The sequence below is a fragment of the Garra rufa genome, chromosome 14 (genome assembly GCF_049309525.1).
Source record: "Garra rufa chromosome 14, GarRuf1.0, whole genome shotgun sequence".
In the NCBI taxonomy this organism is placed as follows: Eukaryota; Metazoa; Chordata; class Actinopteri; order Cypriniformes; family Cyprinidae; genus Garra; species Garra rufa.
This window is the reverse complement of record NC_133374.1, coordinates 18,362,549-18,381,033: the sequence shown is the minus strand read 5'-3', so window position 1 is coordinate 18,381,033 and position 18,485 is coordinate 18,362,549. Positions and strand designations below refer to the sequence as shown.

The 18,485-nt window shown below is 37.3% G+C and overlaps 1 protein-coding gene across 1 annotated transcript in view; it reads right to left on the bottom strand.

Annotated features, from left to right (window-relative positions):
• Positions 1–589: 589 nt before the first annotated feature.
• kiaa0753 (KIAA0753 ortholog) overlaps positions 590–18,485 on the bottom strand; it is a 33,662-nt gene continuing 15,766 nt past the window's right edge. Inside the window, exons 16-17 of the mRNA XM_073817952.1 lie at positions 7,286–7,507; positions 590–2,443 (exon numbers count right to left, since the gene is read on the bottom strand). Of these exons, the coding sequence (XP_073674053.1) occupies positions 2,305–2,443; positions 7,286–7,507 (361 nt within the window). The 3' untranslated portion in view covers positions 590–2,304. The remainder of the gene's footprint in view (positions 2,444–7,285; positions 7,508–18,485) is intronic.

The window sequence follows — 18,485 nt, the reverse complement described above, 5'->3', positions numbered from 1 at the left end:
TTTTAACTTTTTCTTTTAAAAAGAAAATTTCATCCAGGGCAACGAGTACAATGTGCCAAGGCCAGGGAGATGCTCGAAGAGCTATTTTAAAACATTTATTCTCATTATAAATTAAATCATGATTATAAATACAAATCCAACAGGTATCTTTCACTAGCAATTAAAACAGAACCAAAAACAAAGCTCAAGCCAAATTGGTGACTGTATTCCTGTAGAGTCACAGCATCCATAATAGCTCATGGCACAAAGCCTAGAATTTGCTGGCAAGTACAGTTACTTGTGCATTAGTTTGCTTTTGGCACTTTCCACAAAATAAGTAGGTTGCTGAACACTTGGAAGAAACCTGTGACTCACATCTGGGGGTTTAAAGTACAATTTCACAGGTTAAGAGAAACAGCCTAAAATCTGCTCGCTGCATTAGAATTAAGCAATAAGGGGACAACCGATACTTTTAAAGCCCTTAAAAGAAAAAGACCCTCATTTTATATCTAAAACTACACACTTTCTGATTATTTTATCCTTACTTTGTTATATACAGTTGATGTCAAATGTTTACGCCCCCCCCCCCCCCCCTCCTTCGTATCTGCAAAATAAGAGGGATCATACAAAATGCATGTTGTTTATTTAGCACTGACCTGAATAAGATATTTCACACATATGTTTACACATAGTACACAAAAAATAATAGCTGAATTTCATGTTCAAAAGTTTACATCACCTTGATTCTTAATCCTTGTTCATGAGTCCCTTGTTTGTCCTAAATAGTTAAACTGCCTGCTGTCCTTCAGGTCCCACAAATTCTTTGGTTTTTAAGCATTTTTGTATTTTTGAACCCTTTCCAACGATGATTATATGATTTTGAGATCCATCTTTTCACACTGAGGACAACTGAGGAACTCATATGCAACTATTACAGAAGGTTCAAATGCTCACTGATGCTCCAGAAGGAAAAACCATGCATTACCGGGGGGTGAAAACTTTTACAATTTGAAGATTAGGGTAAATTTAACTCATTTTGTCTACTAGGAAACATGCAGGTATCTTCTGTAGCATGTAAAGGGCAGTGCTGAATTAAAAAAAAAAAAGATATTTAGGCAAAATAAGAAAAATTTACACATCTCCATTCTGTTCAAATGTTTTCACCCCTGGCTCTTGATGCATGGTTTTTCCTTCTGGATCATCAGTGAGCATTTTAACCTTCTGTAATAGTTGCGTAAGAGTCCCTCTGTTGTCCTCAGTGTGCAAAGATGGATCTTAAAATCATACAGTCATGATTGGAAAAAGTCCAAATACACAAAAATGCTGAAATGCCAAAAAAATTGTGGAACCTTAAGACTTTTTCTGAAGAACAGCAGGCAGTTTAACTATTCAGGACAAACAAGGAACTCATTAACAAATATCACTAAACAAAAAAACAAAGCTATGGATCATTCAGGTAAGAACACGGTATTAAAAATCAAGGGGATGTAAACTTTTGAACGGGGTCATTTTTATAAATTCAACTATTATTTTCTCTTGTGGACTATATGTAAACATCTTTCATGTGAAATATCTTATTCAGGTCAGTACTAAATAAATAATAACATGCATTTTGTAGGATCCCTCTTATTTTGCAGATTCTGAAAGGAGAGTGTAAACTTTTGACCTCAACTTTAAGGGCTGTAGGCGTTAACAACATCTCGACCCATCTGGAGGCAATTTTCTCCTCAGGGTCTGACACATAAATTGTGCACTCTAAATATATCTCACCTGTCCAGTCACACTGGGCAACATATGGACGCTTAGAGAACTTAAAGTCAATTAGCATAGAGAAACAAAACATATGCTTTAGAGCACATGAAATCAGTCCACAAAGTAACAAGTTTGCGTTCTGATGTGGACAGCATTAATGCTTTTTCAAGAGGAAGCACTTGTGTGATCCTCTAGTGTGTGTATTTATAGAAAACAGTGTAAATCTTATCATTTGCAATGCATTAATAATGTAGAGGCTCTTTTGTGGCTTTTGTCTATGCTGAAAAGTCGACTAATGCTTTGACTAATGCACAAAAAAAGGTTGTATGGATTATGACACATTGATGTGACATTTGTTAGCAGTGTGCTAAAAAGCATCTGTTTGCATTTAAAAGTCAGACCGCCCACTGAGGTTTCACATTACAGCTGAAATGCCCATCTGAGGAAAAACTGAGCTCTAACCAGCAGGTTCTATTCAGTGATTGTTAATTCAGGAAAAACATGGATATTACAATGTTCAGTTCCAAAAACATATCAAAATGTCATCGCTTGTAAGTTGTTTATGAGGAGTCTCTATGACATTGATGCGGTGGGAGACTGGACTGGCTGGAGGAACTCTGAAGTAAAAACAGCTTCCGCATACTCTTCGCAAACATCCTGGAACTCTGCCGCCACATCAGCCAAAGCCTCAGCCATTAGCTCATCAGCCAGACTGCGGGAAACAAGAGAAAAGAGAGTTACAGTTACACAGCACTTATTGCTTCGTTTGCATTAAAGGGACAGTTCACCTAAAATATGGAAATATACTTGAGTTATTATTAATGCCTCATTTTCATGGGAGAAAAAAAAACATGTTGGGTATAAACAAACTATTACAAATGGTTTAGTATTTGAAAATGTTGAAAAATAAAATAAAGCTCAAATAAAATAAAAATATATTAGATGAAAAACAGAACTAACTGATATAAATGTACTTAACCTATTTCCTACTCTATTTTCTTCTCATAATGTTTAATCAAAATGTCATAACTGGACATTCAGTATAAAGTGACAGATACAGAAGAAAAGATCTATCGCTACTTCCGTTTTATTGCAACTTTGAAGCTACACTACCAGTCAAAAGTTTTTGAACAGTAAGATTTTTAATGTTTTTTTAATGTTTGAATTCTCTTCTGCTCACCAAGCCTGCATTTATTTCATCCAAAATACAGAAAAGCAGTAATATTGTGAAATATTTTTACTATTTGTGATCATAGCTAAATATTTTTAGCATCATTACTCCAGTCTTCAGTGTCACCTGATCCTTCAGAAATCATTGTATTTTTTATTATTATTATTATTATTATCAATGATGAATAGTAAGATCCAAAGACCAGCATTTATCTGAAATAAAAAGCTTTTGTAACATACACTATACCTTTGGGGAAAGAAATTATAGAAATTAATACTTTTATTTAGCAAGGATCCTTTAAATTGATCAAATGTGATAATAAATAAATTTATAATGTTAAAAAAATATATATTTCAGATAAATGCTGTTCTTAAGAACTTTCTATTCATCAAAAGAAACCTGAAAAATACTACTCAGCTGTTTTCAACATAATAATAATCATTTTTTTGAGCAGAAAATCAGGATATTAGAATGATTTCTGAAGGATCATGTCACTGGAGCAATAATGCTAAAAATTCAGCTTTAAAACCATATATTTTTTAAAATATATTCAAATAGAAAACAGTTATTTTAAATAGTAAAACTATTTCAAAATTGTATTGTTTTTGCTGTAATCAAATAAATGCAGGCTTGGTGAGCAGCACAGACTTCTTTAAAAAAACAAAAAAATCTTGCTGTTCAAAAACTTTTGACTGGTAATGTATATAGAAATTACATAAAAAAGACAACATACCAAAATTACTAAAACTTGAACTCAAATTAAAATGAAAACTGAAAATATCAACAAATAAAAAAAGTTTGGTGTTCTCTCAGCATTAAAGAACAAAATGAACTTTCTATTTTTTTAGTTCAGTGATGAGATCATCTAAATCCTTCCTTTTAGGCAAGTATTAAACATCCTCTGTGCAGAGAGCAGAGCAACCCAGAGATCGCGGTCAGTCTGTGCTCACTCAAGGCCTTGACTGCCTTCAAGGCTCTTATTACCCACAATGCACCGTAGACTGACAAGTGCCCGCACCCGTTCCCAGCAGCAGCACTAATTGCCGTGACATTTCCCATCTTCTCTATTTCTCTGGAATAATAACCATTCAGAGTCTCTGCGGTGCTACACTGACCTCTGCAAAAAAATAGATCCTCAATTTCTTTTTATATCCGTGCAATAACTCTTCTTTTTTTTCAAGCTGCAGCGCACAGAAAAATATTTTCACTTTTGATTCCTCACTTTCTCCTTTCGGTAAATGATTTCTGCAACAATTCTTCTCGCCACCCACACAGCCCATGGCGCGAGGATCAAGTCTGACAAATGAGACCTCAGCTCTAGGATCAGATTCTGGCTCTTGTGTTCCTCTTCCCACCGTTGTTAAAAGTGTGTTCTCTGTGGACTAGCAGGACTTGATAAATATCCACTGCATTGCACCAACTTAAAAATTCTGTTAAGTATGCTAATGGTGGGGTGGGCGTGCAGGAGCACTAGCGGAACAACAAAGACGCTCATTTGCACAGGGGCACGCTCTACATTAGCACCCGTCGAAAAAACAGAGCTAATATTTACATTTAAAATGGCATCGTGTGCGGGGATCATTATAGCCGCGAGGCTGTAAACAATCTCTGCTCCTACTAGCTGTGTCACTGTGGGGCTTATGACTAATCTGCTGTTGCTCGGGGTGCAAATAGAAGAGCTGAGCTTTTAGCATTTATACATCCAGCAACGTGTCTCGAACATGAACAAAATAATGAAAATATGTCAGGAAAATGTAGATATCAGTGATGAATGAGTAAGTGCTAATTTAGGTTAGATGTCATGAGCCATATGCACACTGCAGCTTCAGTACACACATAGTTCAGTTGTTTACATAAGTCACTGCTTTAAGATGCAGATAATGACATTTAAATGGGTGTTTTGAAACTCATTTGCAAATTTTGGTGGTGAAATGAGCAAAACAAAGTCATGCAGGATTATTTTCATATCCAGTCTGTGCCTGTGGTGCCATTCATGCAAAGTGATATTACAATGTTTCTTGCACATTTCACAACATCTTTAAAGGGGACGTCGGATGCAAAATTTTCTTTTACATTTTGCACTCAAATGTGTCTTGGCAGTGTGTGTACACAACCACCCTACAATGATAATAAACCAGCTAGTGCTTTTTTTTTTAATTCCCACAAATCATAAGCACTTTTTCAGAACAAGCCAATCACAGATTCTGGGCACTTTGCACAACCCAGTCCCACGACTGTTGACGGACACTGCCGCTTTAGCATAGACTTTTGTTTTTGAAGGAAATGCATCCCCCAATCTACCTAAATGCATTTTGTTTGCGCAGTTCATTTTACACCAGACTACTTTGTTGTACATATCGTGGCAGTTTTAAATAGTTAATGCCCTTTATCGTAAGATGCTGTACTAGGTGCGCTACTAAGCAAGTTTACTATATCAGAAAAGCTACAGTGCCTTACGAAAGTATTCATACCCCTTAATTTTTTTTTCACATTTTGTTATGTTGCTGCCTTATGTTAAAATTAGAGTTGTCAAAAGGTACAATGGGACAACAGGAGTGTTTAAAAGCCACGCTTGTCAGCGGATTTGTCCATGTTCAGATGTATTAGAGACCCCCTGACAGACGCAGCTTTGAAACGCTCCCGTTGTGCTTATCAATCTACACTCCATACATTATAATGGAAAAGCAATAAACAGGTATTTAACATTTTTGTTAAAAACTTAAATGATTCCATTGCATAAGTATTCATACCCTTATCTGGGACAGTTGAAATTTAGTTCAGGAGCATTCATATTGCTTGTAGATGTTACTACACTTCAAGTGAATTTAACCTGTGGCAAATCAATTGAATGGGCATGATTTGAAAAGGCACACACATCTTAATAAAAGGTCCAATAGCTGAAAATGCATATCTGAGCAAAAACCAAGCCCTGAGGAAAAAGAAAAACTGCCTGTAGAGCTCAGAGACAGGATTGCATCAAGCATCTTTTTCTGAAGAGTTCAGAAAAAATCTGCTGCATTGAAGGTTCACAGAAGTGTTTGGCCTTCATTACCCTTAATGGAAGAAGTTTGAAACAACCAGGACTATTCCTAGAGCTGGCCTCCTGGCCAAACTGTGCAATTGATGGAGAAGGGCTTTTGTTAGAGTGGTGACCAAAAACTTGCTGGTGCCTCTAGTTGAGTTCCATGATCATATATGGAGATCTATGGAGAAACCTACAGAAGGATAAACATTACTGCAACACTCCACCAATCTGGGCTATATGGCAGTATGGCCAAACTCAATCCTCTCCCCAGTGAAGACACATGAAAACACGCTTGGAATTTGAGAAAAACAAAAAAAAAAAAAACCTAAAGGACCCTCAGACTGTGGGAAACAATATTCTGTGGTCTGATGAACCTCAACTCCTGCAGAGTTCCATTTCAAAAGTAAAGTATTGAGGTAGCAGCCCTAATGCCGTGGCACTGTTTTTCAGCGGCAGAGACTGAAGGATGTGTCAGAGTAAAAGGAAAGCTCAATGCACCAAAATATTGAGATGTCCTTAATGAAAACCCAGTCCAGAGCGTTCAAAACCTCAGACGAGGCAGAAGGTTCACCTTCCAACAGGACAATGACCCTAAACACACATCAAAAGTGGCTTATAGACAACTCTGTGAATGTCCTTGAGTGGCCCAGCAACAGCCTGGGCTTGAACCCAATCAAACATTTCTGGAGAAACCTGAAAATGTCTGCCAGACCCCATCCAAGCTGACAGAGCTTGAGAAGTTAAGAGGTAAGAAGAAGAATGGCAGATAAATGCCAAATGCAGATGTGCAAAACTTGTCACATCATACCCAAAAAGTCTTGAGGCTGAAAAGTTGCTTCAGCTAAGTACTGAGTTAAGGGTATGAATACTTATGCAATGTACATATTTCAGGGTTTTTAAATTAAATATATGAAGCTGTGACAATTCTGATTTTTGCTTTGTCATTACTTAGAAAAATAGCTAATGATAAAAACAGTGAATGTTTAATTTGAAAGCTAAATAAAACAAAGAAAAGAAAATGATTAATTTCACCATAAGCTTCTGAAGTATGTGGTATGACGTGTTTTGAAAAGGTTAATCTAGGCTAAGCTGTTAGCTTGCTAAATGAAAACACAAAGAAAGAGAAATGTTTAATTTCACAATTTCAGCTTTTGTAACAATGTGATATGTCAACGACTTTAACATATTCTCATAATTAGGAATAAATATATGGTAAAGTGACTTTCTATGATTTCAAATCTAATGAAGGACCCTTAAAATAATGAGTTAACAAAGCACAGCTCTTTCAGGTGAAATTCAACCCACACTTTAGTGGTGACTAAGATGTTTTATTAATAAAGCAATCATTAGATTCAAACCTGTCTGCTATCGCCCAAGGATTGAAGCTCCCCAGAGCCTCATGCGAGACCACACGCAGGAAGACATCATGGTTCTCCCTGTATTTCTGGATACTCCTCTGCATGCTGGGCGGCACAGTCAGGCAAACCCCTCGTGTGCTTTCCCCTCCAGCTGGGACTGGATGACTGGGGTCATTTAGAGTTAAAGACTCCTCATCTAGTATCGATGTGTCTGATGCAGCCCTGTAAACAAAAAAAATCATGGTTTTTGCACTCTCTCATGCATTTTTTTGTGTAGCATAGCTAGTGCCTAGAACAAAGATAACATTTTCTGTATCTAATGGCTACAAGCCAGCAACATCAGTAAAGTTTATTAGCGCTTCAGACAAGCATATCAACTGTTAAGGGAATTAAATGCTGATCCAAACACAATCACAACAAATTAAAAATTAAATTGATCTGAAGTAGTGTTAAATCTAATATCAAAAAGCTTGTGTAAACATCTCAATGCCTTACTTCTATCTGACCTCATTTGTGCCACATTGGGTATTAATCAGGCCTTCAAAAGCACAAACACTTTTCACGTTTATATATAGCAGCAGAAGAAAGAAACACCTCACAATGACATTCCAGGTTGCCTTTAATACACAATATTAGAGACAACTCAGTCTAGACACTTAAAGCACAAGGCCGCCAACAGCGCACAAGGAACATTTATTCTCTAATGGAACATTATAGGGGCCAGTGCTGCTATTGTGCAATCACTTCCTCTTTACCGTTCCCGCAAGGCGCCCTCTTTGTGCAGCTAATAGAATACCGCTCCGGCTAACAGCTACCTAAAGCGTTTTGGGCATGCTGTGGCACTCTGAAGAAGTAAGAATAATGACGAACTTTGAGCAGTTGCACAGTGCAAACAAAAAATGTCTGAACGGGTGAAAGGACAGTCAAGGTAAGCACTCAATTTAGAGATTCAAATTAGAAGGCGTCCCCTGTGTTAATTTAGCTTTGCATAAGCAAGAAAGGTCATACGAGGTGCTGAAGGAAATTAGCGTGCAAGCAGTTCTGAGATGTAAGAATGCATAGTAAATCAGGCAAATGCTTTCCAGGCTTCTTCTGTCAAAACAGCCTTGGGTTGAGACGGTTGAGAGCCAAAAATAATGACCAAATTTCCCCCTTCCTTCTTTTAACAATAGCTTCAGCAGTCACAAGCAGAAAAAAAGCGAAAAAACACTGTCAATGCTCCACATGTGATTTATATGAGCAGACACAATGCTGGGTTGACTTATGCATACGCTTCAGTGTTTGGCAGACAACATGAGGCAAGAAGATGTGGAGGGAGATGATGAGAACTTCTTGTTGGGGAAGCTTGGCAACAATAAGGTATCCAGTATCAACAGGGTACAAGTTAACACCTATAAAACAAGGACTAAAGTGAATTCCTCACTCCAGAGTGCAATAGTATGCCTGAAGGGCAATTAGTAGGTTATGAGGAGGGTGAATTTTTTCACACAGAATGTAGATTTAAAAACTCATTTAGAGAAACTTATATTTTCCATTTCTATTCTACAACCATACTCTTATGAACCAGTTCTTATTCAATTAAAATGTCATCAGGCTGGGTTTAAATCAGTCTGACAAAATGAATCACTGAATGAAATTAATGACAAGGTCATTTGTGTATTTGCAAAGACAAAGAAATTATCAGTCTATAATTTTAATGCTAGGTTTATTTTAACAGTGAGAGACAGAAAATCCAGAAAAAAGTTATAAATTGATTTGCATTAAATGAGTGAAATACGTATTTGACCACTTCGCAAAACATGACTTCGTAAAACAGGGTTGGGCATCTAAGGTATAATGCCGATCCGATACGCATCTCGATACAAAGTATCCGATCCGATATATTAACGATACATTTGTGACATATTGCGATGCAATACGATACGATTCACACCCATATCACGATACGATGCGATAATTCAGCACTAACTAATTAGATCAAGTTTATGTGATGATGTGAAAGAGGATGCGGTGCCAGTGATTGAGTTTGATTATTTATTAACCAAGTAAAACCAAGACTTTTTGATTATGTATATATATATATATATATATATATATATATATATATATATATATATATATTAGACAGATTTAAAGCTCCTGAATTCTTTAATTCAGACATTCTAAACAACTAAAGAGTACTTTTTCTAAAGTAAGTGAACCTGCCAAACAGAACAACAGGGAGATGCCAAAATACCACTCACTAAACCTGTCCATTTGAACTGGACTGACCGAATATCTACTGTTTGTATCCATCATAAAATGAACATACAAATGAAAAATACAGCAAATACATACTATATCTGTTGATGCTGGTGCTCATATGTGCATAAAAACCACTGACCCTTACAAGATCCACCTCTATGGGTGAGCATCCATTATAAAACACTCACAAGACATTCATTTTGACAACTATGCAAATATTTTGAAATTTCACACAAAAATACTATGGATCAGAGCCCCGAAAGCATGACTAGTTCATGAATCAACAGCGGACTTATGCGTGCCTAGACTCCGATATGCAAGAGTGTCATTGTTACTATTACTCTGATCGTCTTTACTTTTACATTAGTGCGAGGGTTTGTTTCATGCAGTCAAGAGATGACGTAGAGACCCGTTTTTCCGCGGGGGTATAGGTTACTTTTATGTGGGCTTTTGCTGGTGGCAGTGGGACAAAATAACATACATTTCTACAGGAGTGGGACAAAAAAATCAGTCCCTTGCAGGTCTCTGATGATGTTTGCGTGCCGCAGTTGAAAGTTTTGAGCCGCCGTTCAGTCTGTATTTAACAGTGCGATGAGGCTTGCTGCGCCGAGTCCAAAGCAATCAATCACAGAACACGAAAGAGGCCGTGCTTTGACCATTTTAGGATAAAATTTAAGTTAATTTTAAGCCATCTCGCGGGCCACCGGTTGAGAATCCCTGCTCTATGTGACTTTCTGGACACGCCGCGGTCTCTGTAGTGTTGTGATAGTCTACATCATTCACGCAGCAGTGAAGGGAGACGTGCTTGAGAAACAGTTCAGAGGGGAGAAAACAATCTAACAATATTTTCCACTATCTAAATAATAAAAGTATTGTATGTCTACTAATAATGATAAAGAAATAAATCGGGATTTACCGATGCAAATATGTTAGAAACGATGCATCGCGATACAAATGCCAATTTGTATCCGATGCGCACTTTTTAAACCGATGCATCGCATCGTTAACGTTTTAAACCGATGCACCGAGTGAATCGGGGAATCTTCCCATCCCTATCGTAAAACCCTTGTTGGCAATCACAGAGGTCAGATGTTTCTTGTAGTTGGCCACCAAGTTTGCACACATCTCAGGAGGGATTTTGTCCCTCTACTCTTTGCAGATTCTCTCCAAGTCATTAAGGTTTCAAGGCTGACGTTTGGACACTCAAACCTTCAGCTCCCTCCACAGATTTTCTATGGGATTAGGGTCTGGAGACTGGTTAGGCCACTCCAGGACCTTAATGTGTTTCTTCTTGAGCCACATTTTTGTTGCCTTGGCGTGTGTTTTGGGTCAATGTCATGCTGGAATACCCATCCACGACTCATTTTCAATGCCCTGGTTGACGGAAGGAGGTTCTCACCCAAGATTTGACCGTTCATGGCCTTGTCCATCGTCCCTTTGATGCGGTGCAGTTGTCCTGTCCCCTTCGCAGATAAACACCCTCAAAGCATGTGTTCACCTCCATGTTTGACAGTGGGGATTGTGTTCTTGGGGTCATAGGCAGTATTCCTCCTCCTCCAAACATGCGAGTTGAGTTGATGCCAAAGAGCTCAATTTTGGTCTCATCTGACCACAACACTTTCACCCAGTTCTCCTCTGAATCATTCAGATGTTCATTGGCAAAGTTCAGACTGGCCTGTACATGTGCTTTCTTGAGCAGGGGGACCTTGCGGGCGCTGCAGGATTTCAGTTCTTCACACCATAGTGTGTTACCAATTGTTTTCTTGGTGACTATGGTCCCAGCTGCCTGTGTAGCTCTGGGCTCATTCCTCACTATTCTAATGATCATTGAAACTCCATGAAGTGAGATCTTGCATGGAGCCCCAGCCCAAGGGAGATTGACAGTTATTTTGTGTTTCTTCCATTTGCGAATCATCACACCAACTGTTGTCACCTTCTCACCAAGCTTCTTGGTGATGGTCTTGTAGCCCATTCGAGCCTTGTGTAGGTCTACAATCTTGTCCCTGACATCCTTGGACAGCTCTTTGGTCTTGGTCATGGTGGAGAGTTTGGAATCTGATTGATTGATTGCTTCTGTGGACAGGTGTCTTTTATACAGGTAATGAGCTGAGATTAGGAGCACTCTCTTAAAGGGAGTGCTCCTAATCTCAGCTCATTACCTGTATAAAAGACACCTGGGAGTTAGAAATCTTCCTGACTGATAGGGGATCAAATTCTTATTTCACTCATTAAAACGTAAATCAATTTCTAACTTTTTTGAAATGCATTTTTCTGGATTTTTTGTTGTTATTCTGTCTCTCACTGTTCAAATAAACCTACAATTAAAATTATAGACTGATCATTTCTTTTGTCAGTATATCTCACAATTCTGACAAGAAAAATCAACTTGTCATTCTCTGTTTTGAGTTTAAATCACACACTTCTGACTTTTTTCCCCTTCAGAATAGACAAACTTGCTATTGTTGAGTTAAATCGAGTTATAAAGGCCGAAATACGACATATAAACTTGCATTTGCGAGAAAGTCAGAATTGTGAGATAAAATAGTTTAATGTAAAATTTTATAGGTTTTAATAGTATTTCCTGCTGTAACTGTAGGGCTAATATAATATGTTCCCTATGAACTGCATATGTAAATATTATGTAGTCTTATTGTTTAAATCAAATTTATGTTTTAAAAGTAGAGAAATCATAGCAGGTTTCGTCCATTAGTCTGTCCATTTAAACGCCTGCGTTTAGCTTCAAATGGTTTTTTGACAACAGTATTTTATAAAAATTATTTACATCCTGATTCTGACATCCAAAGGCACAACAATACATTTTCATCTCTTATTCCGTGGATTTTTCTCATTTTCCCCAAAACAAGTCCAATAAAGTGCATCCATCCATAATAAAAAGTGTCTCACATGGTTCCAGGGGGTGAATAAAGGTCTCTTGTAGCGATTCGATGGATTTTTGCAAGAAAAATTGCATTCACATTTTTGGGTGAACTTTCCCTTTAAATAGCTGTAAAAGATTCCAACCAGTGTAGTCCAATTCACAAGCAAACATCTCACCAGTTCTTTCAATGAAAAATTCACCAAACTGCTTTATTGAAGTTCTTGCAAGGAACACACGTTTGACCTGAACAGATCAGCAGTGCTAAAATAGAGAAAGCCAGCTGTAATAAGGTTGTGCAAACAGAAATGAGACGTGTAAAAGCCAGTGAATGAGATTCTGGGTGACCAATCCTTTATCAATATTCAGAAGCCAGAGATCAAAACCAACAAAGCTAAAGGGCTGCAATTTGCACCTTAAATCCAGTGAGAAGGCCATCACCAGCAGCAAGGTTACAGTCAAGAAGCCGGACAGGGAGAAGGAGATTAGCTGGATGAGGGTTAGATGGAGAGGGAGAAAGAAAGAGAGATGGCGGTACGAAATAAAAGGTTAGAGAACAGAGAATGAGGATCAAACCAAGAGCCGCAGCCTCGCCACGGGCTCCGCATTGATCTCTTTGCGCTCTGAATGAGCAGTGCTGGATCACACACTCTCTCAGATGTGTTGGTCACTCTGTAGAGTCCTCCAACACCAATAACCTCTATGTGCAGGCACAGGACATTATAAGATATCGCCACTTATCAGCTATCACTCCTCTAAGATTCTGTTCCTAAGAGGCACACAGAAAACCTCATTCAGTAAAAGTTTTCCTTGCAAAGTGTAAAATATTCAACAGACAGGTCCTGGTCTGCTTAGTGTTCAGACTGGCATTTTTTAAGCGAACCTAAAGATCCGAACCTAAAGGCACAGTTACACGTTCACAACCTGATTGGTTGATTTGAAAGACGTATATTTAGTGACAGAACTCTCAACAAAAGGAAAAGGTCCGTTCAACTTAAATCAGCACTGTGGGTGTATGACATCAAAGTACCCATTCACTGATCAGTCTGCTCAGTGCCGTTTTAAGTCGACAACACCTAATGCCGTCTGCTTGCTATAATGAGCCCAATTAGATTCCTGCCTTTTCATCCAGAGCCACTGGCTGCTTCTCTCAGCTGCCTCCGATTTTAATAGTTTGGTGCAAACTCTGGCCTCTGATTCCCAGGTGTCTTAGCAGATTTATAGTAGACGATGCCACAAATCCTCTGCATCCTACTTCCACCAGACGGATTTCAGTATTCCATCCGCGCAGTTGTATTTCAGCAGCCAGTTCCGCATATCTTAAGTGTTTACGTTCATAGCCTCCTCCAATGAGTCTTCCTATGGTACTGTAAGTTCAATAATGAAGACCTTCTGCACTAACAGAGCAATCGGACCACAATTTTTTTTTATCAAACCAAACATAACAAGTGTGAACTCACCCTTAATCAAATGATTCTTGATCCATGCTCTGAAGTCCCGATCAGAATAATGATTCACAAACCATCATTTCAGATTAGGACTCAGAGCGCGATCATAGGGCTGCTCGATTTGATTGATTATGCTCCGGCGGAGCTTTTTAGCTTCTCCCCCCAACCCCCTAACATGCCTTTTCTCAAGCCTCACAAAACTCCCGTTTTATGAGAGTCACGTTACAAGATTTTGCTGATTTGGATGTGAAATTAGGCTTTTATGGTGGAGCGAAATCGCATCACTTGTGAGGCGGCGGAATGGGGCGCAATAATCGCTTCATCGCGATTACTGCGTTTTCATGATCGTTTAAAGCCGAAATTGAAATCGAACCCGAATTTCGATTAATTGCACAGCCCTAGCGGATCATTCGATTTAGATTGGGACTTCAGATCGCGAATCATTTGATTTGAATCATTCAATTTGTAAAATGATTTACAAACCAATTCCAATCTAAAACGAATGTTTCGCGATACGTGAAGTTCCAATCTAAATCAAATGATTTGTGATACAAATTTGAAGTCATGATCTGAAACAACTGATTTGCGACATGCAATCCGATTGGAGTGCTTCGTTTCAGTCATTTTGCCACACATTGGTCTAACTGATTCAGAGTTTCGAAAAGCTTAGTTTCAAATGCTTTTTAAAATTGCCTCTTTAAATTTGATCTGGTTTTTGCTAGTAAATAGCTTTTCAGCATCAACAACTTAAATGATTTGATTCATATGTTCCTCTTTTTGCATCTTTAGTTATGTTTACACACTGTCAGTTCTCCTACTTCCTTAGCTCGATTGTTTTCTGACATTATCTGAATTAAGTGAAAAAGGTATGATTTTTTTCAACTGTGTGAATTTTGCGTAAAAAGATATGAGCTTATTGACTAAATTAAACACTTATTTCTTAGATGCATTGTCTTTCAATAATTCAAGCACTTTTCAAGTACCTCTTCGGGAATACTGCTATTTTCAAGGGTTTTCCAGGCCTTTAATTTCAAAAAGTCACTCTTGCTTGAATAAAAGTTCTTTTTTTTAAAAAAGTTTTTGCTATGTCTCTGAAATAATTTCCCTTTGTGACTGAGGTCACCAGACACTCTCATTTTTCAACCATGTCTCTACAACCACCTGTAATCCGAGTATGTATTGCACTTTCACCCATTCAAGATGGATAAAATGAATAAAATCAAATCCAGTGCACTGAATGCCATTATGTTGAACTGAAATATCAACTTAAACCTAAAGAAAACAGAATTGGTGCACAATTGTCTTTTACATCAAAATCCTTCCTCTCTGTCTGTGTATTGTGTGAAATATTGATGTTAAAAGAGCGTACTAAAATGAACTAGAATGGAAGAGGGGTGGCTGGTGATTTCAGAGCTCAGATTAGTCTGTTTGATGCTTTTACGGCAGCATCAAATGACACTTGACTCTACAACCCACTGATAGAAAAATCAAAACAAATCACAGAGGGAGAAAAAGCGAGAAGCAAACACATGTATTGAGTTTCATTACAAATCGGAGCACGATGATTGATTATGCTCCGGCGGAGCTTTTTAGCTTCTCCCCCCAACCCCCTAACATGCCTTTTCTCAAGCCAAATTTGTTCTCGGAATATTAGAAAAAAAACTGAAAGCTAAAAAGCAAAGCCACACTGGCAGCCCTCTATTGTGCTACAGTAAGGACACACATTGCTAGCAATAACAAATGAACTGCATAAAACCCCCAATTGGTTTGCGTGTGGCATTTACAAACTCTGCAGTGTTTCCATGCCAAACAGTGTGTCGTCTACAAAGGTAATCACAGATTAGACAACAAATAATAAACTCTGCATGCTAATCAACATCAGGGCCCAATATCCGCTCCTCAAATGACCTCCCTTGAGCACGCGCTACGCCGACACAAAGACCCCAGACCTTGCCCCCTCTAGTGGCACATTTCACACGCAAATAAAGTTTTACTGGTTTCTCATCATAAATCCTCTGCTCGGCCTTGGCCTTTAGTGGCCGTCCTAAAAGCCGAGTAATTACCATAATGCTTTGCATAATTCATTTTCCACGAGTTTTATCTATCCTGGCCACATCCGCCCAATAATTGTCCATTCTGATGTAAATAAGCTGGAGAAAAGGAAGTAAAATAATCACTGAGAGTTTGATTGAACCATTAGGTTGACTCCAAAATATAAAACTGTAACATAAGGATAGAATTAACGTCACAAGCCGGACGAATGAATTGCATTAAGAGAGAGCTGATGAGTAGATTGACTGTAACTGTCTGATCAAGAGCACAATGTCCATTTGTGTGGATTTTAAATGAGCAAAAGTTGCCAAGTCGTCATTATATTCTGCGAGCAGGATAAGCGCAGAACACTTCCGTTGGAAGGATTAGTCAAAAATAACTTTCAGTGACAGCCATTTCCTGAGTCTGAGAAATAAAATGTCGCATTTAGTTGGCCAGCTGGCAGCTTTTCATCAGCAGACAAGAATTCTGAAGTGATGTCAAGATCTTGTCCTTCAAAATAAGGTGAAGGCACTGAGTGTAATATAAAGTTGTTTCGGATTCAAGCAACTGCTGAAAGACTACTTACTAACTTAAACTAAAGTTTTTCACACAAAAAGTGGGCATTTCTGTTAGACAAACCAGTATAAAATGTATATTTCAAGTGTATTTTGTTAAATTATATAGCTTTTTATCCATTGACAATGGTGAAATGACAATCCAATATGCTAAAAATAATAAATATCCCTTTGTTTTCATGATGTGATTTTTTTGTCAGCAAATGATTACAAAATTTAGAGCACAAGAGCTTGTACAGGCAATATTTTATATATATATATAGTATATTTTACATAAGTATACCAAATATTACAAAATATTGTACTTAATATTTTATCATAAAATAAGCTATATATTAATAACATTTCCCTGTATATAGTATATACTATGGAAGGCCGTTTCCGCCACTGAATGAAAAATAAAGAAAGATAATTGCGACTTTATATCTCATAGTTCTGTTTTCTTGCAATTGCGAGTTTACATCTTGCAATTCTGACTTCTTTCTCAGAATGAAGTGATATAAACTTGCAATTGCAAGTTAAAGTCAGAATTGTGAAACATAAACTTGCTTTTCTTGCTTAAACTTTTTTCCTCAGAATTCCGAGTTCTAATCTTGCAAACTCTGACTTTATAACACAATTGCAAGTTATTAAGTCTTTTGAGATAACTCGCAATTCTGAGAGATAATAACTTGCAATTCTGAGTACTTATCAGTGTTTTCCCCCTCAAAATCTGACTTTATAACTCACAATTGCAAGTTTATATTACACAATTCTGAGAAAAAAGTCAGAATTGAGTTTATATCTCACAATTATGACTTATTTCTCAGAACTGTGTGATATAAACTAGCAATTCTAAGAAGTCAAGTCAGAATTTCTAGATATAAACTCATAATTGACTTTTTTCCCCTCAGAATTCCAAGTTCATATCTTGCAAATTCTGACTTTAACATGCAATTGCAACTTAAGTCAGAACTGAGATATAAACTTGCAGTTCTGAGAACCAGTTTTTTCCCCTCAAAATTGGACTTTTTAACTCGCAATTGCGAGTTTATATCCCACAAATTTGATAAAAAAAAGTCAAAATTGCAAGTTTTTACCTCGCAGTTCTTTACACTTTAATTCTTGCAAATGTGAGTTTATCATTCAATTCTGAGAAAAAAAGTCAGAATTGAGTTTATATATCGCAATTCTAACTTTTTATAACTCGCAGTTGCGAGTTTACATCTAGCAATTATTACTTATTTCTCAGAATTACATGATATGAACTCGCAATTCTAAATAAATAAATTTCTACATATAAACTCATAATTTTGACTTTTTTTGCTCAGAATTCCAAGTTCATATCTCGCAATTCTGACTTTATAACTCGCAACTGCAAATTACATCTTGCAATTCTTACTTATTAGGTGATATAAACTCGCAATTCTGAGAAATAAAGTCAGAATTTCTAGATATAAACTCATAATTCTGACTTTTTTGTGCTCAGAATTCCAAGCTTATATCACAAAATCTGACCTTATAATATGCAATTGCAAGTTACTAAGATATGAACTTGCAATGCTGAGAACTTAGTCATTTTTTTACCCTCAAAATTGGACTTTATAACTTGTAATTGTGAGTTTAGACCACACAAATCTGAGAAAAAAGTCAAAATTTCAAGTTTATATAAAGAAAGTCAGAATAGCAAGTTTGTATCTTGCAATTTTAAGAAAGAAAGTCAGAATTGTGAGATAAAAAGTAGCAATACTCTTTTTTATTCTTTATTTAGTGGCAGAAACGGGCTACCATAATATAAAATACTGTTAGTGATGAGTAAAAAAAAATATTTTGAATTTTGCAGCACAACTGTTTGTAAAAAACTGTTTGTTTCTTTAGCACCAAATCACAATTTTTTAATGATTTTGGATGATTATGATTATTTCTTTGCGCACAAGGTCACATGGACTATTTTAATAATGTCCTTACTACCTTTCTGGACCTTAAACGTGGTAGTTGGGTTGCCGTCTATGCAGGGTCAGAAAGCTCTCTGATTTTATCAAAAA